The sequence below is a fragment of the Apus apus genome, chromosome 1 (assembly GCF_020740795.1).
Source record: "Apus apus isolate bApuApu2 chromosome 1, bApuApu2.pri.cur, whole genome shotgun sequence".
Taxonomy (NCBI): domain Eukaryota; kingdom Metazoa; phylum Chordata; class Aves; order Apodiformes; family Apodidae; genus Apus; species Apus apus.
The window spans coordinates 117,236,336-117,261,126 of record NC_067282.1 but is presented as its reverse complement, the minus strand read 5'-3'; the positions used below and the strand labels follow the sequence as shown (position 1 = coordinate 117,261,126).

Below are 24,791 nucleotides of genomic sequence, written 5' to 3'. Positions count from 1 at the left end.
ATCTGTTCTCCTGAGAGTATGAAATCAATTTGCTTTTCTCTCCTGTTCTAAAGTGCATAGACACACTCACTAGTGCTGAGACAGATGGCACCGTAATGGAACTTCTAAATTTAAAGGTTCGAATGACAAATGTGCAAAAAACCCAGACAAAACATATTGCTAAGTGACCATTATCTATGATAAGCATATAAAACACTCCATTAGGAAGTGTCTCCTGATATAAACACATTACTTCACAGTTAAGTCAAAGGCAAATTTCATTCTCTACAAATACTTGCAGTCATCTTACGAACAAGCACCTGAATGAGTTAACGTGCTTATAACACATACTTGTTTTGGGGAAAAAACTAAGTCGTCTCTGGCTAAGAACAGGGCCACCTGTCTTTTCTTCATCTTAAAATCAAATTATATGTATTTATATATTAGTAAGACTGTCACTGCATACTGCAAACAGTGGGTTTGCATTGCTCTAACCATCACAACATGTGACCTGAAAGAAACCACCTCTAATACAGCAACACAATCAGTTCAGAAATAGACACTGCCACAGGTATTGCCATGAATCTGGATAAATTGACAGGAAGCTGAGTGCTCTGAGCAGCATTTTGCTGATAACTTGGAAGCTTCAGCTCCCAGAAAGTATATAAGGATTCCCTGGGGAAACCAGACTGCAGCAGGTATTTCAAGGTGACAAAGTATCTCTGCCACACAACCCACTGAAAGATACGTTCTGGCTACCAGGTAGAATATCCTGTGACTACAAAAAAAGGGAGGACAGGTGGCCAGGTGAAGAAGTAAAAAAGAATTTCAAACACCACAATTTGGGATATAGGAAATATTTCAAGTAAAGCAGTTTTTTCTCTCCATTATATTTTTAAACTTTACTTTCAGCTACTAGTGAGATACAGTTTAAGATTGATAACTGAATAGAGAAAAAACATAAATCAGATGGCAAATATGTGTAAAGCATGAGGATTTAAATTTCTTATCCATACATGTCTTGGGGGTACATGTTCTGGGTTTGCAGGTCTCAAAGGTGTAGCTAAACACATCTGTATTCTTCCCATTTGTATTCTTCCAAGGTTTATAAGTTCTAGTCTTAGCAAGGAAAACAATGTAAGAGAAGACACTACAACTTATATTTTCTCCACTGATCATGCATCTGCAGAGAAAACACTTAAATGCTTTCAAAGCCCTAGAGAACAGTTTCCTCATTGACAAGTAAAGTAGCAATTTAACCAGTAGTTCTACGGACTGACAAGAGACAATGGGTTAAAACCAGAAAAAATTATTCTAGAACTACTGCTACTACAATCTCAAACAGGTCAAGTTTTAACATTGTTATCAAAAGAACCAGGAAGAAAATCTCACAAAATCAAGTGAAAATTTTCAGCTCCTTCAAATTACCAGCATCTTGCATCTAGATGGAGAGCAAAGACACTGCTCAAGACACTCTAAATGCTTTTCTCAATCAGATGTTCTTATGATCAGCAGTGGAAGTGCTGCAGGCTGCCAGCCAAGGTTATTCACTCCCATGTGTTCTACTTAACTCTCAATTAAAAAAGTTTTTCTCCCTGCTTTGAGTGTCTTCCTCACTATGCTCCTTTGAGAAAAGGAACACAGCTTAGGTAGACAGTTTATAATTAATAAGAATCTTCTTTACTTCTGTGGATATGAAACATCACATTATTAAGAAGTCCAAATAGCATCTATTGGAGCATTAGCAGTTGAAATTGCTGCATATGGTTCTACAGAGGGAGACCTGAACATTTTCCTGTCTAGAAAATGCATACATATATATGCACACACACATAGACACACATGCTAGTTTATCTGACAGAAATGCTCAACTTTGCACACAGGAAGAAGCATAGCAGGAGCAACAAGGGCAGGCAGGGGAACCTGAATCACACCCCACCTGGCTGCTCCCAGGCCCATCCCAGCAGACACCAGCCCACTGGCAGCTCATCCCTGTGCTGCCTGATGGGGCAGGAGGTCCAGGGACAGGGGCAGCCCCAGCAGCCCTGCAAGGCCAGTGGAGCCTGTGCCCCTGCCACTCCTGGTGCCACAGGAGCCCCAGGGCAGGGCTGGACCAGCTGGAAGCATTGGCAAGAGAGGCTTCATGGGTCGGGGCACCCCCTGGGAATAGGGGCAGAAGGGGTTGTATGGTGTTAGCAGGGGCCCTCAGTCCACATGCCTGGCTGTGCCTCTGCCAGCCAGCACAGACTGTCCTGTCTCCTCTAACTAAACTCTATTTCTGATGGTTTTCCAGGGCAAGGACTAGCTATTGTGCACGTGTGTGGAGGTCTTGGTGCCAGCCCTGCTGTGGGACCAGGAGTCCCATGCTGCCCACAAGGCAGCTCTGGCAGCACGGGCGGGTGGTCAAATGAGCGCGTGAGCACTGTGAAGGGCATGCTGGACTAGCTGGCAAGCAGGTGACGTGTCCTGGGAGCCAGGTGTGCCTCCATGGGCAAAAGCACAGGCAGCACTGACTACAGGAAGGACAAGGTAGGCAGCTGCTGTAGAGAGTGGCATCTGGGGCTGTCTGAGAGACCTGTCTGTGTGTGCATGAGACTGACTGTGGGAGGTGATGGCAGGGAGCACATGGATCCAGGACCACAGGATGGGCTGTGACTAAGCCATCCACTGTGTTAGTGTGGGTGAGAGGGAAGAGAAGGAAAGATCTGCACTGAGGGCTGGAGTGGGGCTGTGGCATCTCATGCCTCCAGGTGCCAACAACTGGGGGGACTGTGATCCAGGGAGGGCTACCTAGTTCTGCTGCTGGAGGGATCATCATTGCACATAAGAATGTATTTTGCACTAACACACCTTCCCCCTGATCAGCCAGAGAGGGGAGCAACATGAGGCTGGTCGTGCTCTCTGCTTGTACAAGTGCCGAGTGTTTCTGCTGAGCTGTTCTGCAGGGCTGGCATATGTGTATATGCATACAGTATATGCTGTGTGTGCTCATGTGACTACTGGAAATATGTTGTCAGCCTCGCTACTAGCTGGATTTGGGGTCACAGAGCTGCAGCAGCCTTGCTGCTGTTGGGCTCCCAGATTCAACACATTTGTTATATACAAATGCATGTTTGCAATATATATACAGTTTAAAATATGTATCTGTATATGTATCTATCCAGATATATCTATCTCTCTATATAGAACTACATGCATTTATAAAGCTAACATCAAATGCAGTAAAATGTCAAGAATAGCAACTCAGGAATTGATGGGGAGAAAAAGGCGACTTCCATGACACTGTCAAGGCTGAGCGAAACCCCAGGATGACGAGGATTTCAAGAAACTAAAACTGTTCTTCAGTTCAATATAAAAGTACCACCAGCACAGCACCAAACATGTTTTGGGAAGACACTGATAAACTGTTAAGCAAAATAAGCCACATTTCATATCCCACACTTCCATGAGACATTGCTGATACATCATTTAAGTATCTCCAACAGGACTAAATTATGTATCTGACACAGCACATATGTGTACCCAGCTTCCTGAGTTCAACTTCTTTTCTCCAATTGCCTCCATCCCAGAAACTGTTGCTGAATCTGCAGAAGGCATACAGGAAAAATTAAGACAGATTTTTTGTTTTAGTCATTCCAGTGTCCTTCCGCATTCTAATAGAAACTTGCTTCTAAACAACTAACAAATAATTTTCCACTTTTTAAACTAATCATGACATCAGTAGCCAAGTTTTAAATACTTTTAAAATTCTGCTTCCCAAGTCTTTTATCAAAAGATATCCTGGTAAACTATTGCTGCAGTTGGAATAAATAATAGATTTGTCTGTACATGAAATTGACAAACCAGATGAAGCCACAAGATCAATATAGGTGTAGGCTTCAAAACAGAGATTTAAGTTCTTTAAAATTCATAATCTTATTGATACTACCAAAAGCTAATGAAATCAACAGCAGGTTTGGCACTGCATTGCCTGCACCATGCACATGTGTACTTGGTGAGTAACACGGCATTTGAAAGTTTTTGACAACTAAGGTGATTTTTGTTTATGCTTTCCACAAAAAAAAACCCAAAACAACAACAAAACAAACAACAAACTGTGCGGAAGACCCATAAACAAAGGCATTTGAAAATAAAATGAGAGCCACAGTCAAATGGAACAGCACTGAGCCCTTTGTTGTATTTATAAAGAAATGCAAAAAGGTGGTTGGTTTCTTTGTTTTTGTCAGGCACCACAAGCTTTTAATATTTCTGGTCATTCAGACCTTGGACCGAGATTTATTAACCTGTCAAGAAAAAGCAATTTTACAACATAAACAAGCGCAGTTCATTTCAGAACATTTATTGCTCTGTAAACAAAAAATCCAGATTCTCCTTAAACAATGTGTCCCTTTTCTTCTCCCTGCAGTAAGAAGGAAGGCATGGTAGAGGAAAAAATTCTAAATAAAACAGAAGTATTCTAGAACTTATTTTCAGAGAGATATAAAAAGCACAAAATTAGAAACCAAAACAGACTTTTACAGTTTCAAGTAAGCCCAGGAGATTAGGTAAAACACCCCCCACATTTGGGTAATATGGGTGAGAGGTGAAGGGGAAACAAAATAGCTCCAACTTTACTTTGTGTATTTTGTGCTATGCACTCCCCCCTAGCCATGAATTTAAGCTAAAAGAAGTGTCAGGGCTCTGTATGCTCTTGAAATCTTTAATCACAGAACAAAACAACAACTCCAAGAAAATCTAAATAATTGTGGGAGGCTGCTTGGCTCGTAATTTAACAGTATCTGCTGAACAGAAGCTTGACTATGAAATTCTGTTACTATTTAGTATCATAAATCTCAAATATGCAAGGATTATGTTTGAAAAGTTCGTTAGTGATTTAAAATTCAGAAAGAAGAAAATACAAGGATGACAATAAACTTCAGGAGGTCCACCAGAGGACCTAAAATGGTTAGGGCTGTTGCATTGAGGCAATACTGAAACACAGCTTGGCTTGTTCAGCCCAGAGAACACTTCAGGAGGGCCAAAATTCTCTTCCCATGCATCCCATACTGTGTGCCACACCCCAGGCAGCATCTCCCCTCAGTCCAAAATGGGATCTGGCTATGATTCACCTTGATGGGTCTCATGGTTGGATGATTTACCTTGATGGCTCTCTTGGGACGGCCCTGGGAGGGCCCTCTAAGTCCCTTATAAGGGCTACCATCTGTCTTCAGGACTTCCCGTGACCTTGTGGAAATAGGCCTCTGATGAACTGATGGCTCCTGTGGTGGGCCTGGGAGCACCCAAGCAGGGGATGACTTGGGATCTCCCACCTGCCATTGCCTCTCTGAGCTTCTTCATGGGTGTGCAAACAAGCTTTTACCATACAACCTAACAGCTGCATCCTGTGGGGTATCCATCCCCCTAGCCTTAGGATCCATTCAATTCTATATACGTTTATGCATCACGTGCTGCTTGATTCCTAACATGCAAGAACAGAATTAGAAGTGCTCTCTTTCACAGGTCTTTATAACTAGGGCCTAGCTTGCCATACACTATGCTAAATACAGAAATCAATAGGAGAAAAAGATGTTCAAATCAGACATCATATTTTTTCTTTTCTCTCAATGCTGCCATTATTCCAATGTTCAGTCTGATCCTAAAGCAATACAGCACAGTATGTCACAAGCATTATTAGGTCATCATACTGCCAAGTAACTGAAATCCTTTTATTAAAATATAGCATTCTGTGATGGATTTCTTCATCCTTGGACTGACATTGAGCCTGAAGCTCTTACTAGTAATCACTTTACACAAAGCCAGATCACATACTCAACTCAGACTGAGAGAATCTGAGGACTCAATTCACAGATTTTTAAAAATTGAGTGAAAGCTAGTCAGACTGCATTGTTCCTGCAAAGAATGAATACATCTTAAAATTTCTGGGAGAAACTACACCTTTTCTGAATAATTGACTTATGGAATGTTTTATTCATCCTTCATTAACTTTGTATTATTAAAACAAAAGCAGTTCCCAAAACCATCAGAAAATAAGAAGAAAGTTATTCTCCTGAATATAGATAATCTTAAAGAAATCCAAGGCTGTCATGTACTAACAACACAGCTGTAAAGAACAGCTGTAAACAGTAAAAAAACAGTAAAAATCTTCTACCAGTCTACTCAAAGTCAACCAGCATAACTGCTCTTCAACTGATCAGTGAGATGACAAGAAAAAAAATAAGTGACGGGAAAAAGGGACAGTAATAAATTGTTCAATTGCTTAGAATTACTAGTTAATGCAGGACAGAATAGAAGATTAAACTATAACATCAGTTTTTCTAAAGAAAACATCTTTACTTTGAGAGACATGCCAAAGCACACATTTGCAGCTGATTCTTCTTTCCATTATCTGCATGAGATTTTAAATTTAGACAAGTAGCATCCTAAATGTTTGAAGAGTTTTTGCTGTATTGTTAGCTTTGTCACATCACCTACAAATCCTCCTGAGACAGAATGCTTAGCCTCAAAAAAGCAAATGCTTTTTACTATGGCAGTGTATACATCATTAACTTACCTACTGTTTCCTGACTCTTCATCTCCACTCCCTAAAAAATGTTCAGGAAAGTATTAAGGACAAATGGGCTACTACACACTATTAATTCTTCGTAACTTATAATGAAGCTATATAGATTACTTCATGCAGTCACAAATTCAAGTTTTCATTTTCACCTTCAAGGACCTATATTATCTTACCCACAGTTACTGTATGTCTTGCTTTTATTTCTGTCTACTCCCTAGACATCCTCTATCCTTTCACTTAATTGACTTCTTTATCTCTTTTTTCCACTTTCAGCTCTATGTCTTTTATCATGCTGACCTCTGTGCTTTGTACAATCTCCATGCCTACACTCTTCACCTTTCTTCAGCAGCATCTTAAAAATACACTCTTTCAAGAATCATAGGTACATTCGCTTACTCCTCCACTTCTTATTGCCGAGCTACTAACTGAAACTTGTCTTGCTTAAATGACTTGCTCCTTGCTGGACCAGGCCAGCAGAAAACACAGCTGAAAGCTAACAGAGCTAGCTGGTTCACTTCTTATCTCTATCAGAAATTACCTAATTTAACTCTCCAATGCTGAGGAAAATTGAGGGACTTGCTTGTTACATAAAGTAGGAACTTGGAACCTCGTTCACTAAAAAAGCCGTAACATTCATTAAACAAATGCTAATCAGTGTGTGTGTGTGTGTGTGTGTGTGTGTGTGTGTGTGTGAGGTTTGTTAGTTTCGACAGGCTACATCTATACTTTGTATAGTCTCAGATATTTTTATATATATATATATTTCACAGTGCTCTGACAGCTGTCCAGAGCAGGCTCCATGCCTATCAACCAGTGTCCCTGGATTTCATATCTTTTTCCTCTCAGGGTTTAATGTGTATTTACTTGTAAGTATGATGTACACAGTGCTTCCATGCACAGAACAGCCATGGCACACAAACATCAGGAAACTCAGAAGGATTCCCAGTTCTAGTAATGGTCATAGTATGATTGAGGCATAGCATTATTCCTGACTCCTTAAATACCTGACTGCAGGACTCCCAGCTTTCCAAACTTCAAATACCTGCTCTGCACAATATAACTCTTCATGGAAGTTATCATATGACTATCATACTAGTTATTACTACAATTAGAAAGTATTATCTTCTGAGGAAAATATTAAAATAATCACAAACATTTTTTGCTGAAACATAAGAAAAAAAATTCTCAGTGAAAATTTTCTGCCTGAAAAGTTAAAATCTCACAACTGAAAGCAGTATTCAAAGGATTTATCATAGACAATCTTAAAACCGCAAATTCATTCTACCTAAGATACATGATCATTTTTTTGTACCATAAAAGGTTCTGTTGGCATTCTGTTGGGATAACAGAGTTATTGAAAGTGCAAAGCAACAAGGTAAATTACATACTATTATGCTTTTTGCCCATGGAATTTCTTTGAATCAGAAATATTTTGAGTCTGTAATAGCTTTGAAACTCAGGACCATAGGCTTCAAGCTCACATGTTTCCACTCTTTAGTCTTAAGTTGCAGAATGCAATAATTTTTTCTGGAGACAGCAACTGAATGGATCACTGCGACCAGGTATCTGTTCAGGAGAAAGGACAGTTTCCTAATGGAGGAAAACATGTTCTGTAACAGAAGATATTTTCAGTAATGGATGAAACCTCATCAGCTAGTCTTTGCTAGTCAGCAAGACCTTGAAGCTTTGAAGCAACTAAACTATGAAGTGAAGGTGTTACTAACACAGAAAACCACTTCATTACTATGCTACTATTCTGGAAAGTAATTGTAGATACATTTTAAAACAATTCTGGTGTTACTCAGGTAATTATTGACTGTGACTTACTAAGACTAGTAAACCACACCTATATACTTGGCAAAATCTGCTGATGACACGAAGTTACACCAAGTTTTATGTAGGTTAGCTGGGATCTTCCATATGTAAGAAACTTGGGAATGACAAGGTACTGCACTGGGCTGTTCAGTGACAAATGGAATAAAAGGTAAGCAATCCATATTGGGGAAAAAAAAAAGTACATTTTTTAACATTTAGTTTAAGTTCTAGACATCACTGTAGACAGGTTGGTGAAAACACGGAGCTTGGGTGATACGCTATATATTCACAGACATATACAATGCTGTCTCATCTGGAATACTGTATGCACTGTATTCCACAGACATAATTCTATGTAAAAGTATTTTTAATAGGAAGAGTCTGAAGAAATGCAATCAGAATGCTTATGAGGGGAAAAAAACCCACAAGAATAACAAGAAAAATCAAACAACACAAAAAACCCCTACCACCATGCTTTAATCCCCCCTAAAAATCCCAAACCCAACCCTTTCAGATGGTGAGAGTCTGAATTGACTGCAAAGTGTTTTGCTTATGGAGCAAGGAATAAAAAGGATGTGATAAGTAATACTTAATATACTGAGTGGCAGATACATTACTTATTATCTTTCTCAGACATAACATAAAAAAGCTGGTTAAGCTTTCAAAGAAGTTTAAAAGGTGAGGAATTCAGAACATATGCAAATGATTTACAGAATTCATTGTTCCAGATAGCTATCAGCATTAAGAAAAAAAACCAAATACCATTAAAGGGTCCTCTTATTTTTTTGTTTAGTTGTGTTTTTTTCTTGTTAAAAAAGAGCCTATATATGTATAACTAAAAGATTATTATTAAGCTTCTGGTATTAGATGTCATCAGAGCTGGTACCGACTAAGATGGACACTGAATCCGAGTATGAACAGCTATTCCTATATTCAGTACTATTTAGACAAAACAGAAAAGCTTTCTTTGATGGAACAGGAAGACTCCATTTCTACCACTACTTGGAATTGTTTTCTCCTTTAAATCAGAATCACTTCAGTCTTACTAAAGCTTAACTTGAACCATTTCCTTCTTGGCTTTGAATCATGCTATTATTCTAAGATAAAGAGATGCTGGAATGGAAATGTTAAGCATCCTTTTTTAGCAGATAAAGCTGTCACTTCTTCAGCTCTTGTATGTGCTACAAGGTCTTTTATCTTAATACCACCAGTCTATGACAACAATAATAATAAAAAAAATTCTCAACCATTGCTTTATGGAGTACATTTTGTAATCATCTTGTAAGTGCACTTATTTTGTGATACAGCAATCAACCTGAGCAAAATGCTTTGTCCTGTTTACACTATAAATAATTTGTCGGTTAACTGATGGTCTTGTAAGTAGGTTTTCTGCAACAGTGCCAAAAAAACAGACTTCTTCACCACACAATAGAATCAGCAGAACCCTGCCACAGCTCTCTGAAAATTACCTACAATGACATCTCCACAAAGAGGAAGGGGGGAAAAAAAAAAAAGAAAAAAGGAGCAAACAAATGAACTCTCCTTCCCAAAGCCTCTGTGCTTTAAAACACATTGTTGACCTTAGTCTTTCAAAGGTTTCCAGAGATCTCCCCATGAAAATAATTTACAAAAAAACCAACAAAAAATACTGCTAAAAACAATTCTTTGTTTCAGTCTTCATTCTTTCTTTGGAAACTGTTGCATGGTATTGTTACAATAAGATCTGGGGTGATTCCAAAAGATAACTTGAGATACAGAGAGGATCAGTGCACTAGATCTTTTTAAGAGTATTTATTCATGCTTGCTATAACCCAAGACATTAAAAACATTTTTTTGTGAAAATTCTTGTTAATTAAAATCTAATTATTCAATGACTGCTCTGTTTGGCATCTCCAAAAAATGCTCAAGGTCTTGAAAGAAAGAAGAGATAACTCAGTGAACAATTTATCATAAAAGAAGGATTTTCCCTCCTCCTTTTCACTACTTACCATGCATAATTAATATGTGATAATACCCATAATGAGTTCCCTAAAACAATTAGAAACGCATCTCCAGTGACCTGCTAATCTGAATATAATGCTTTTAGAGTTTGGAGGTGTACCAGCCTCTTTGTGCTTAGACACTCACCTCACGTAGAAGCAAAGAAGGCTGCAGAACATAATTTAGTATTCTGCATCATGTTTCATCAAGTCCCTTAGCAGCTGCTTGATACATTATCAAGACAAATGCAAAGAAAAAAAAAGGTATTCCTGCCTCCCCACCACCCCCCCCCCAAGTAGGGTACCCCAAAGAACCAATTATAATCCTTCTTTACTCTTCCAATCAGATACATTAAGTGAAAGCAAATCTTGATCAGGCTATTTTTTGCATGGAATTTCAATGACTTCTTTCATCTCTGCAAGACAAATACACCCATAAATAAACATACACTGCAGTAACAAGGGAAGCGTCTGAACACTTAAGAGCTATATGACTTTCAAGCCATGCAACATCTCATTTTTCTTCCATAAATATGTAACAACGACTGTCAGAATGGGAGGGGATGTGCACACACAAGCACATATGCCTCAGGCAGAAGAGGGGGAACATCAACTATGGGAACTGAGATCATGATGACTGTAAACAAACCAAAACAAACAACTTTATAACTGTCTCCTTCTTTTCATTATCTTGTAAATATAAAATTGTGGCCTAATATGGATTTAGGGAAAAGGTGCATGTGTACAACATATCTTCAGAAGTCCTGGATTGTAGGATGTGATGAAATATGTCACATTCTCCTCTGTGCTACTGTGCCCATTACACTTAAAAACTGGAAGCTGAGCCTCATAATCACAGACTTCATAATCCAGCATGGGAGACAAAAATAAGGCCTACATGCTTAGACTACTTAGAAGCTGGGGAAGGTACAGGATCAGTAGCATGTCAAATAAAAAGTATATTCTACTAGAGTGCTGTGATCTTTGCATCCCAAGTTGTAAGCTTCTAACAGTATTTCAAGATGGAGGTCTTTACACATAAATCTCTACTTACTTTAAATGGCCTAATAGGTAAATTAGGCAACTGCCTAATAGGCAATGTAAAGGAATAATTTATTAATAATTTATTCCTTTAAATTTCTCCATTGTCTGTCTGAAATCAGTAGCTTCTCCAGCAGGTTTGAGGAGGGAAATGTTGAAAAAAGTTACACTGTTTATTATTTTCCAGTGCCCCATAGTAGCAGAAATGGAAGCGCTAGGCTAGCAACTCATACTAAATACTCAAATCACAACTTGCCATCTAGAAATAAGTCTTCTGCAAGAAAAGGGTTTATGAATTTAGGAAAAAGTTCTAGTAAAGAACCTTTCTAACCAAACAGGTGGTATACCATGAGGTAACAAGGACAATCCTCAAATAAATAAAAAAACTGGAAGACTGAACTCCTCAGGTCAAAGAGTGCTCAAAAAACTCCTTAATCCCATTTTTTGAGGAAGTATTCTACACAGTGGACAAGATAAAGATAACTCTCTCCTCTGGACTATTTTAAAAAGAAAACAAGAGTCCTAGGTTGCTACTACGTTCTCTATGGAGAGAACTTTTCTTGACATTTTAGGAATGCACTGGGGTTCTTGAGATTGGGCAATTTTGGATGCACACATGAAAGTAAAAAAATTGTTTCTCAAAAAACTATGAAGTCAGAAAGAGAGGTTCCTACTGAACTTGGCACCTCATCTTGGTCAGAAGGCAGACAAGTGGAAATGTTCTGTTCTCAAGCCAATAGATAGACCCTTTCAGATTTCACTTGGCATACACTCTCAACACTTACGGGTATGTCTGTATAGAACAACTAAATTAATCTGGGTACACAGGTTCTTCATTCACCTCCCAATCACCCCATGAACAGAAAACTCTACCATTTGTAATCTAAATTTGTCAGATCTCAGCTTCTGCTGAAAACTTATGCAGGAGAAGCTGTGTCAAGTTCCTGCTGCTCTGAACCAGTTGCTCAGCATTCCCAGGAAACACCATCCCCACCACACAACTCACTGCTGCTAAGGGAGAATCTGTTCTGTTTGGAAGCTGTCCATTATGCAGAACAGGATGTGAGGATAACAAGAACACTGAGGGAGCACAACCTTGCAGATAAGGGACTCCAAAGGGGCATGCTCTGCAAGCAGTGAGGAAATTATCTCCAAAATAGCCCAACAAGAAAATGCACACACCAGAAACACCCAAATATCCCACAACTTCAGTCAGTGTGCTAATTGCCTGGCTATACAGAAGCTGGCAGCAACAAATCAGATGACACAGAAGTTCTTTGTTGGCACTAACTCACCAACTGCCTAAACTGAATTAATTAACAAACTGTAATAAATCAGCACAGACAAGAAAGTCAAGTGGCTTCCAAAAAGAAAGCCTAAATTCTGCCTTATACCTCAAAACTCACTGGCAACTAGCAAGAGTCACGGAGCCACGCTGATCCCTCTTCTCACAGTAAGCAGCCACTGGCCTGTGCTCTATCTGCTTCTGCATCGACTGCAGCATACATGAACAACAGGGATCTACTACAAACACTTCCTCATCTGTCCCATTGACTGCAGCTTAATAATTTAAATATCAGGTGTACTGATACCTTCACAATTGCAGACTATACCACTGAACTGTAAACATTAAGGAAAGAATGCAAATCCATTTATTTATAAAATAGAAAAGGGGCAGACTTATTATTACTAAAATACAAGATTTCAACAGCAGGGATTTCAATTTACAGCTCAGTACCCCACCTTAGTAATTTCTGTACTTTAAAGTACTCCTAATAAATTCACCCTCCTTATACATAAGGAATAACAGAAACATCACTAATAAAATAACTGCTTATCTGAAAACCATAGTAAGTGAACATACAGTGAAAGTAGTGCAGTTGAAGGGGAAATAAAGAAGGAAAAAAATGGGGAGGATAAGAAATAAGAAAACAGGTTTGGGCATCCTTTTAACACAAGCTCACAATAATGATGGTCACATCAACTGCTACATGCTATATCAGTCTTCTTCACCCTCTGTTTTCCTTGTACAATACAGACTAAAACTACAAAGTGGTCAACAATGTTCTGAATCTCTATTACTCCTTCACTACATCTTTTTGTAGAGTCAGAAAATTTCTCTTTGAACTTCTCTTTCCTATGACACAAAAAGTCTAATGAGACTCATAAATCCTAATGCCATTTAATCAGTCAGAAACATTTTCATAAGCTCTCACTAGATTTGATACAGAGATTATTTTTAACTATGGGATCAATTAATTAATGAGAAATTGAAAAAACTGCAAAGAAACTGTTTTAAATTATGGTGATGATTTACATTACTCAGAACTTTTTTTAATAGAACAGACTGATTCTTCATAAGAGAGTTATGACCATTTGTATCACTACAACCTTTTTCTTTTTTTAAATAATTAATATAAATGGTATTTGTTTGGTGTTAAATCAGCCTTTTTCATGTCCTGTGTAACCAAGTCCCCATCTCATTGTGCAATGGGCCTACATTTTTCCTAGTCTTCGTTTTGCCTTCTAGGTACTTACAAAAGCTCTTCTGTTGTTTTGGGTTTTTTTTCGACATCTCTTATCATGTGTAGCTGAATTTACCAAATTTCACAGTGGTATCATCAATGAAACTGATTTTTCCTCTGCAGCACATGTTAAAGGTTCTCTTAAAGGGAACTTGAAACATAATAAAATGCTAAGTAACTAATTCTAGAAAAATATGAAACAACTTATTTTCAAAATTATTATCATGTAAAGGGAAGAAAATAATAATAAAAAACCAAATAAAAGTAATACTTTGAAAATGTTTTTTAATTGTCTAAATAAAATGTATGAAAAAGAACAGAGCTTTGAATACTTTGCCCTGCAATTTCTACAATCCTCAAGCACACGTTGTTTCTTCATATGTAGAGATCCAGCTGGTTTTCATACAAGCTGCATCTGTGTACTTCAGAGCAGAATTTGGCATATATTTAAAAAAATGCTACAAACAGACAAAACTTCATGCATCACAAGACAGTAAGACTTAGGTTGAATTCCCAGGGCTTATCTTGCATAAAATCCCTGTGCATACTAAGTTCCTAGTTAACCAAAGACTGCAAACTAAAAGGTCAGCATTTAAGAAATTCCCAGACAAGCAATTATGAAACCCTTCCATGACAGTAAAGCAGGTATCATATACATTTTTATGTAGTTTTAGAACTGCCTACTTGGAGAAATGTGCTGCATGGCAACAGTCACAGGCCGGCATTCCACTAGAGCTAAATTCTAGATTTAGTCTTCTATGGCTACATTGTATTTTTCCTTTGGAGAAGCAATAAAGTTTTGAAGCTAATGTGACAGTCCTCAGTTGCTACCTGGTGGTTTGCTTCACTAATTAGAATTTTGGTGCATACCAAGTTGCTTTAGCAGGAAGCTAAACTGGAAGTCCTCTTCAGATGCATATCCATCAATCTCCAATGTTTAAGAGGATATAAGCTCCAAAGAACCTTACACAGCTTTCAGCCAGGGATCAGAGTAAATCTAATCCAACAGAAAACATTAAAATCTCATATAGCATTGACGTATGGGCCTAAGCACCAAATGCATTGCTCTGATGCTCTAATCAGGAATAGCATGACTAGAAGTAGAGAGGTGATTGTGCCCCTGTACTCGGCACTGGTGAGGCCACACACTGAGTAGTGTGTTCAGTTCTGGGCCCCTCACTACAGGATGGACATTGAGGTGCTGGAGCATGTCTAGAGGAGATCTACCAAGTTGGGGAAGGGTCTAGAGAACAAGTCATACAAGGAGCAGCTGAGGGAACTGGGGATGTTTACTTCGGAGAAGAGGGGTCTGAGGGGAGACCTCACTGCCCTCTACAACTACATGAAAAGAAGTTGTAAGGAGGTGGGTGTTGGCCGCTTCTCCCAAGTGAACAATAACAGGCCCAGAGAAAATGGCATGAAGTTGTGGCAGGAGAGGTTTAGATTGGATATTAGGAAGAATTTCTTTACTGAAAGAGTGGTCAGGAACTGGAACAGTCTGCCCAGGGAAGTGGTGGAGTCATCATCCTTGGTGGTATTCAAGAAACACGTTCAGAGCATGCTCTAGTGGCTGAGACTATAGGTTGTGTGTTGTGGGGTTTTGGGGGGTATGGTTTTGTGTTGTTCTGTGTGTTGTTGGTTTTTTGTTTGTTGGTTGTTTTTTCAAGGTTTGTTTGTTTGTTTTTTTATGGTTGGTGTCAGTGATCTCAGAGGTCCTTTCCAACCATGACTATTCTGTGACCATGTAATAATCTTATGCAGACATTACCTATACTCCTGATATTTTGCCACAAATTTGCATATTACTGATTTTTAGCATGAAAGCCAAAATTTTAGCTTTATTAGTTCACCACTTGGGACTGAACAAGGCAGATGCCATCACTACACTGCAAGTGATCATGAATGTTTCAGAGCGTTTGTGTGTAGTGTTTTGATTTTCTTTTCTTTGAAGTTCTGTGTTTGCACTTAACTCCCACACTTCAACATCTGTGACTTTTGTAGATGCAACAAAACAAAAGTTCAGCTGAATTATCTGTACTAAGTGAACTCTGAATGGTGTTAAACTTCTTGTAAAGGAAAAACATGGGTTCAAACATCTATGCTCTCCTTCAAAGAAAGGTTAAAGAAAATAACTATACAGAACTATCATGGACACTATGAAATTTTGTTTGTCTAACATACCTTGAAAGTTTAAAACTATTAAGTGTAATACAGATGCTACTATTATCTTCAAATAATTTTTCATTGCTAACACAGCTCAGGGTACTTACTGCTGAATAAATAAAAAAATATTTACAACACTGTGTTACTGCCTTTTTTGGTTTGGTTTTGTGGGTTGTTTATAACGTGTTCATCCTGTTTACTTACTGCCACCTTTTGACTTCTCAGAAATAGAGCCAAATAATTTAAGAGATTTGAGAAAGCCTACCTCTGGAGATTACTGTTAGTCTCCTCACATAAATAATAATTTAATTTGTCATTAACACAGCTGACATTCAATTTGCATACCTCTCCTTCAGATACAATCTCAGTTACACCTCAGCTTTATATAAATACTCAATATTTTCTGCTCTTTTACTTTCAGAATTACAGAACTCCATCCATCCAGTTTAAAAGTATGTCCTACACACCTCATCCTGTTCCACAAAAACAATACCATAACACATCATAGGAACATACCCTGATTTTTTGTTCCCTACACATGTAGTTAAGCAAGAATAATTTCATATGAAAGCAACATTAAGATGTGATTTAAGCTTGTTTTCAACTCTTCTCTTTCCCCCTCCTTGGACTGCTTCCCAATATTTGTTCTCAACTGAGTATTAACATGTTCAAAATTCATAAGTACTTGACTCTGAGAATTACAGCCTTGTTCATCAGATTCTTCAACATTTGGAACATACCATATGCACAAGGCCGACTCACACAAGGACCTAACATGTCCATACAAATACCATCTGTATGAACATGATGATGTACATTTGTTATCTTTTCTGAATGCCCAAGTTTCTAAATGAAGTTGATGCAAATAAACACAATGAAAATAGAACTTGCACTAGGAAAAACACTACAAATAATCAAAATCAGTTTGGTTAACACAGTTCATAGTATCCCACATTGCAGCAAACTTATTCCAGTTTGTACTCCCATGCAACATAGAGAGCATTTAGACTCTGGGTGAAAACCTGAACTATGAAAGGCCGAAGAATCTTCACTAATCATTCCGTATGTATTCTTATAAGCCTTTTTTTCCTCAATAATGCTACTGAGAAAACAGTAATAACAGTCCACCTAGAGTTTTTCCGTAAAAAATAGAATCACACAATGTCCTGGGTTGGAAGGTGTGACACTCAGGATGTATGGTGCTTGTTTAAAACAACCCAAGAGACAAGCAGTATATCCAGACACTCAGGGTGTCTGCTGTTTGTCTTGAAACATCTAGGAGATAAACAAGATTTATCGCTGGAATAAAGAGATGTCTCAGCAACCCACTGAACCAGTTTTACTATAACAGCAAGCCCTGTGATGTGTTAAGAATGTGGCAAATGCCACAGGCAACTGCAAGCCAGGGAAAACCTGGGTCTTCAACTAATCAAGAGGCTCAGAGAGTGTTTTCATGTAAATCACCAACTTGGCAGAAAAAAGACTTGAGGTCTATATGGATAACTGGACCAAAGGAACGCAGGAGGTGATAACGAATTTTCACTACAAACATGGAACAGTGATTGGGTGACCACTGTGGCATATGCCAGGAATTAAATGTATAAAAGAGTGCCAGTCTCAAGATGCCTCCTAGGACCAAACCACCACCCACCCTCTACTATAAGAGGCTGCTGGAGCTCTGGGTGGTGACTTTCCTTTAATTGTATTTCCTTTCCTAATCTTTCTCTTTTGTAGTTTTGGGTTAGTTATCACATTTATTATAAGTTTATGACAAACATATAGTTGTAACTCCTACCAGCTGGTCTGTACCTAAATAAAAGCCTGTATGTGCATCCAATAATGTGTTATCTTCGATTTGCCCAGGCTGGATCACAAAGAATCTCCATGTACCCAATTATCAGATTGTGACCCAAGGGACCTCTAAAGGTCATCTAGTCCAATCCCCCTACAATAACCAGGGACATCCCCAACTAGAACAGATTGCTCAGGGCCTCATCAAGCCTGACCTTCAATGTCTCCAGGGGTGGGGCCTCCACCACCTCTCTTAGCAGCCCATTCCAGTGATGCACCACCCTCATGTTAAAGAACATTTTAGTTCTTTAGTATATAATAGTATGCAATGTATTTTTCTCAAAATATTCAGAACTTATGTTCCAATCAGGATAGACAAAACAAGAAGAAAATATTTTAAGAAAGGCAATTTAATTTAAAATAAAACTGAAGACATTATTTTAACTCTCAAATTTATCTTTCAAATATTCTCCCTGCAGATTTCTATTTCAGAATCAAGTATATATAAGATCAAGAAACGAAACCTCTACTATTTGAGAAAGATTGCTCAAAGATTCGTGTTAAAGTAGAAAACAAGAATTATGATCTCAGAGATTCAGAACACAAGAGGGAAAAGATGGCTTAGGAAAAATATATGCCCTTTTTACAAAGAAGTATCTTTAATGTTTAGACACTTAAGAGGTAAATCAGCCATGAATGTATGAAAAATAAATTGATCTATGTTTAAAGAACTGTTTCTAAACTGAGTAGTGAAGTTAAGCTTGTAGACTTACGTACAGAGCAGAAAATCATGACACTTCCTTATTACTGCACACTACCATGTAGTAAATCAGAGGAATCTGAATTACAAAGATATGCAGTGGGGCAAAATTATGCTTTCCAACAATCTCTTGCTTCAACAGCATAAACACCATTGAAAACAGAGGTTGCTGATTTTTATTATATTATATTAATTCTTAATCTATGTATTTATTATGTTAAAAAGATAATCTAAATATAGCCCAGACAGAATATTCTTAACTTTTCAGTTAATTTTTTCTTACCTTCTCTGGAGGGGCAGGAGGGTGAAATCTGGTTGCACAAACTAGAAATGCATCAGGCTGTGGCTTGCCACACTTCACCTCAGGGTCATCTCCCAACACAATATGATTAAAAAGACCAAAGAAGTCTTTGTGTCTGGCTGTTTTCATGTGAAATGTCACTTCAGCTGAGCTGGTGGCAACAGCTATAGGTATGTTGTGTTTGTGTAAATGACGGATCAGCTTATCGACCCCTACAAGACAAATATATACATTTTATTTTTTTTTACATATATAAAAATATCTATACCTACTTACAATATATTTCAACAATGTTGTCTTGCAGAATATAACAAACTATTTCAATCAGTTAGTTTAAAAGAAAATTCTTGCTAAATCTGAAACATTCCTTCACAAAAAATCAAGGAACATTCCTCAAAGTATATACTTGTTCTCCTGCCAAATAATGCTTTTCTCAAAACACACCAAAAATGGGCTCCAAATAACTTCCAAAGTAAACCCACTAGAAGCTCACTAAGCAATGTCCACAACATTATGTAAACGCACACAGGACAATTTTTTTTAATACAGTTATGCTCCTGGAAAAAAAAAAGTGAAAGAAATACACTCTTCTCATTGTATGGTATAGTTTTAATTTCTAAAGCAGGTATCCAGCTGGCTTAAACCAGCCCCAAGAGAACTCAGTTTCTCTCTTTTCCAATTACCAAAGCACATAACAATGGACAGAGGAGGTGAGCTGTCAATCACAGTTGTTAACACCAGAGCATTATGTATTGATGCTGTAAACCCAGAGTAATTAACACCTCAAGCTTAATGGGTAGACATTTCAATCTGATCCAGTGTTCTAAGGAAGGCTCATGCAGCAAACAGTGCAAACAGCAGTCTATGTAAGAAGGAAACACTTCATTCTCCAGTGCAAGTTTGATTTTCCTTTGCAGAGGTTTCAATGCTCCATCACTGCAGCATGGTAAATACTGGACACCTCTCTCAGACAAAACAATTAGCAGAGTATAATGGAGAAGAAGAGTGGATCTCTGGTCTTTACCAATCCAAAAAGAAAAAATCCCTCCATATCTGTGAAATCATCACAGGTCTGCTCCTTGGCATGAATCCAAACTGTGCTGGACAAAAGGTATTAGCTTCAGGTAGACAGGCCTCCATTTGACTTTTGGCTCTTTGAACAAGTTTAAGAACAATTCTTTGCTTTCATCTTCCAACTGCATGATTCTTACCCTATTTTTCATGCCCGGCTATACAAAAGTAATCTTATTCCCTTCCCCTTGATTCACTGTTACGCTTATGTCTGGCTCCTCCTTCCTCAAAACAGTCCTACTCGTCATGTCCATGTAATTCTTTCCTTTTCAACCACAGAATCTCTTCATGTGATCCAGCCTTTCTGTTAAATTTTGACAATTTTATAAACAATCTTACCTGCAATATATTTTTCCCAAGAATAATCACATGCCCAAATTTGTGAAGTTATAATTACTAGATATAACAAAGCTTGTAGACTAGTTAATAGGGGCATTAACTACCCCATTTATCTGCAAATATGACCTGTAGATATGTTCCTCTGAAGATTTCTTCTCTATTAACCAGAATCTAATTAGCCAATTAATAACTGACATTTTCAACTCCATGCTTGTGTTTGAAAACAGCCTTTAAACCATAAATATATGCACTTTACCCCACCCCTCCCTCCTTCCCGGGCCCAAATCCCTTTGTTCCCAGTTTCTCTCCCTCCTTCCCCCCAGCAGCACAGGGGGACAGAGGATGGGGTTTAGAGTCACTTCACAGGCTGGTGGTTCCTGCTGCTCCTTCCTCCTCAGGAAGAAGGATTCCTTACAGTCCTGTCCTGTTTCCCCATGGGGTCCCTCCCATGGCAGAGAGTCCTCCACCAACCTCTCCTTCATGAGTCCTTCCCACGAGGTTTGGAGCTGCTCTAGCCTGGGCTTCCCACAGAGTCAGGGGCTGCTTCGGGAACAGCCACCTCCCCTGGCCCTGGGGTCTTCCACAGCTGCATAATCAGAGTCCACTGGCCAAGTTCACCCCTCCTGGCACCTTCAGGGAATGTTCCACCACGTTCCCCCATGAGTGCAGGGGGACAGCTGCCATCTCACCATGGGTTGCAGGGAAACTTCTGCTTGGGCACCTTCTTCCCCTTCTTCCTCACCAACCACCAGCACCACTCTCCTTCCCCAGCACAGCTCTTCTTTTTCTTTGAGTGCTTCTGTGCTCAGATTTTATCTCAGTTCTTTCATACGTTAATCACAGAGGTGCACCTATCATCCATCTAATGGCTCCTTGGCTGGGTTTGGAGCAGGGGAAGCTTCTCAGCTTCTTACAGGAGCCATTCCTGGGGCCCTTCCCCCACTACCAAAAAAAACACCAAACCAAACCAGAACACATCTTCATTCTCAAATATGAGAAGCCCTTAAGAAATTAATGGAAATACTAAGAGCTCTTAAAGCAGTAGCCTAAATGTTTCTTTTTTTTTAAAACAAACTACATTCCTTCAAAGGAATTTACTCTAAATGATATGTAACATTTAGCAAGGCTAGCATACTGTATGTGTAGTAAAGAAGTCTAAAGATTACACAAGACATTTCTTATTTCCTATGCCCTTACATAGGTTTAGCTTGCATAGAGTTAGTTTTCTCTGAAGTTGTACCTTCCTCGTCTTCCTTCCTTGTCTTCCTCAGTTCCACTGCATCTGAGCTTCAGTTCATTTCTCACAAGATATGTTTATTCTCTGTTTCTACTGGAGGTAGCTAGCCACAGAAAGGCACTGCTGCAGAAAGGTTATTCGGGGTTCTCTCTTACATTCCCTCAGCACTTGTCACAATTTTGGCATATACATGTGTGTATGTGTGTGTGTTTACTTTCTCTTTCTGGCTTCCCTCACTACAAGGGAGCTAAAATGCATCTGTCCCTCATAGCTCCAGAAAGCAAAAATTTACATTATTCAGAAAATGCACTTTAATAAAAATACGTCATTTAAAAATTATTATTTGCCTATGTGTAAACACACCAAGACACAAAAATACAAGGGGAAAAATCAGCTGTGTGGAAAATAATTAAATTGCATAAGGAAGAACAGCTAGCATAACTTAACAAGCTCAAGACAGAAGCAGTTAAAAAATACTTTCATTCCAGACTTGTTATTTCTTTGTAAAAGCTATAAATAAACAAAATCCATTTTTTGTTTCCATCAATTACTGCCAGTATAGCTCTAGACACTTTGCTACCACATCAAATTACTGACACAATTATTGTGCTATTTCAGCATATAATTCTTCATTAGGAAGATAATTTATTTCTTAGTATCTTTCTTGTGCTTTTATTACAGAAAATGTCAACTGAAGCGCAAGTGGGGAACTTCTTTAAAGATATGTAAAAAAATTCCTCTGGTATACACTTTATCATATATCCCCTGTAGCTACACAGATTTTTAAATCAAATTAAGACTTCAGCTACATCAAAAATGATCAATTATAAAATCATGGACTACGAAGAAGTATGATGAAAATTCCTGTGAACTTGTTAACTTCTTCCTTACTTGTAGCTATTTGAAAGAAAAACAGGGGAAAAGAATTGTAAGCTGTGTTTGGCTACAGAAGCTGAAATGAAGGATCAGCTTTAAATGTCAGCATCTTTAAAACCCAATTAATCACAAATGTCAATTAAGCTAACAACTTTGAGAGGGAAAAAAAAAAAGAAAACTAAGTGAACCAACAGAAAGGAGTTATTTCTTCCAAGACTACAGATATATTCTACAGGAAGTAATCATCACTTTTGTTCTGAAAGTTCCAGAAAAATGCATATTATATATACATAATTATTTTTCTTTCAAAAATGAAGTATTATTCCTTCATTAGACTCCCAATGTGGTGTTCTCCTTAGATTCAGCTGAAACCACGGAGACTCATAAATTGGATAGACTGACAAACTAAAATTAAAGACTTGTATCAAACAACAAAACCATTGGCTAACTGTTGAGTCTTCCTTTCCATTGACTAACATAAACATGCACAGTAAGAGTTTAGGAAAGCAAATAATGCTACACTAAAATGATGTAACAATAGTAACTATATAATTATTCATATGCTATTACAACACTGTTTTCTAATTTTTTTTTTCAGTTATCTCATTTAATAATGAAATGGCATTATTCATTAGGAAAGGAAAATTAACAAGACTTAACTCCTGAGCGCTAATTTAAATCAATGGAAAACAAAGACAATTTTCGTTTTCCTTTTAACTTTATTCAAGCATGAATTCTGTGACATACAGAATACTTCAGAATGGTGAATAACATTATTGTTTTCTACATTTTTTTAATCTACTTTAAAATTTTCCTATCAACCTATTCTTTTGTTTTTCTAGCACTAAACAGAACACTAGTCTTAACTTATATCACTTACAGAACTCCAGATTCCAACATATTTCTCTGAAATGTCCCCAGACAAATAAGGAGATAATATAAAATGATTTTATATATTTTTTTCTAATATGCCTCCAACAAAACTTTTGTTTTACAAAGCATTATTTTTTTTCCCCCTTCTTATCATGAAGTATGTTTTTTATGAACATGTTATAATAGACTGTAAGAATTCTTTCCCAGATAGCTAAGGAAGTGATCTCCACCATAAACTGGGCAAACATACGAGACAGGAAAGAGGATTAATCATGCCACTTCTGCACTGAACCATGATTTCCAATTCCTCTGTTCACCAGTTGAAGGATTTCTGGAGTTCATACTTCTGTTGAAGTTGACTCATTTGAAGACATAACTACACCATCAGGCAGGCAATCACAGTAATCTCTGCCTGTCCCTTAACCTGAAAATCCACCATTTGATGGTCTTAAAAGCACCAAGTCCTATAGTCATATGGCTTCAGGAATACAGCTGGCTTGTGTACTGCCAACATAGACTGCAGGAACAAGGTCACATGAACGCCCAGGCCTACACACAGTCTCAATGTCTTTTCTTATGTCCGTTTCAATCCTAAAAAGATGATGGAAGCTATGCAAGAAAAATCCCAAGACAAATTAACAGAACCTCCCAAGGCCTTCTTGTAAGCAAAAGCATACATTGTAAAGAAGTTAGTATCCCAAAATTTACAAGGTAGCTTTTACGAAAATTAAGCTTCAGAATAACATTACAGGAGCTCCAACCTGCCTGTGAAGGCCTCAAATAAACAGTGGCATTTTCAGTTGTGAAGCCTTTCATGAACATCACAGTGTACCACAACTCTCTTGCATCTCATTAGTCCTTCCCTGGGTGCCACCTACATACTAATTACATCTAATTTCTAATTAGAATAACAGAATCACAGATGGTTTAGATTGGAAGGGACCTTAAAGACTATCTATTTCTAAACCCCCTGCATGGACACTCCCCACTAGACCAGGTTGCACAAGTCCCATCCAAAATGTCCTTGAATGAAAGGTATTTTAACCATTATATAATCCCAGGAAGAGAAGCACGAAATCACTGGACAATAGAGAAGACAGTGAGTGAGTGAAGTCTTATTTTAAATTTATTTGAAAGCTAACATGCTCTGCTAGGAAGTACATTTAGCAGACACCCCCCATTTTTCCCAGCCTCAAACAAAATCCAAACAGCTCACAGGGCTTTCTGTTCTGCACCAACCATCATCAATAACATACCTTTAACACCTATTTAAGAACATTTTGAGCAAGTGTGAACAAAGAACCATCATATACATTAATAAACTGTATTCTTCCAAATCAGCATTGTCCTCCTTCAAAATACTACAGGTCAGACATCTACTAATCAGACAAATATTTAGGATTACTTTAGTCCAAAAAAGTAAACAATGAAAAAAACCCCAACAAACAGAACACCATAAATACTGCTTATTCCTTATACTAATTA

The 24,791-nt window shown here is 38.0% G+C and overlaps 1 protein-coding gene across 1 annotated transcript in view; it reads right to left on the bottom strand.

Moving 5' to 3' along the window:
- The window catches only part of PUDP (pseudouridine 5'-phosphatase), a 72,441-nt gene that overhangs the window by 13,907 nt on the left and 33,743 nt on the right, over positions 1-24,791 (bottom strand). Inside the window, exon 3 of the mRNA XM_051608211.1 lies at positions 18,893-19,122. Coding sequence (XP_051464171.1) covers positions 18,893-19,122 — 230 coding nt within the window. The remainder of the gene's footprint in view (positions 1-18,892; positions 19,123-24,791) is intronic.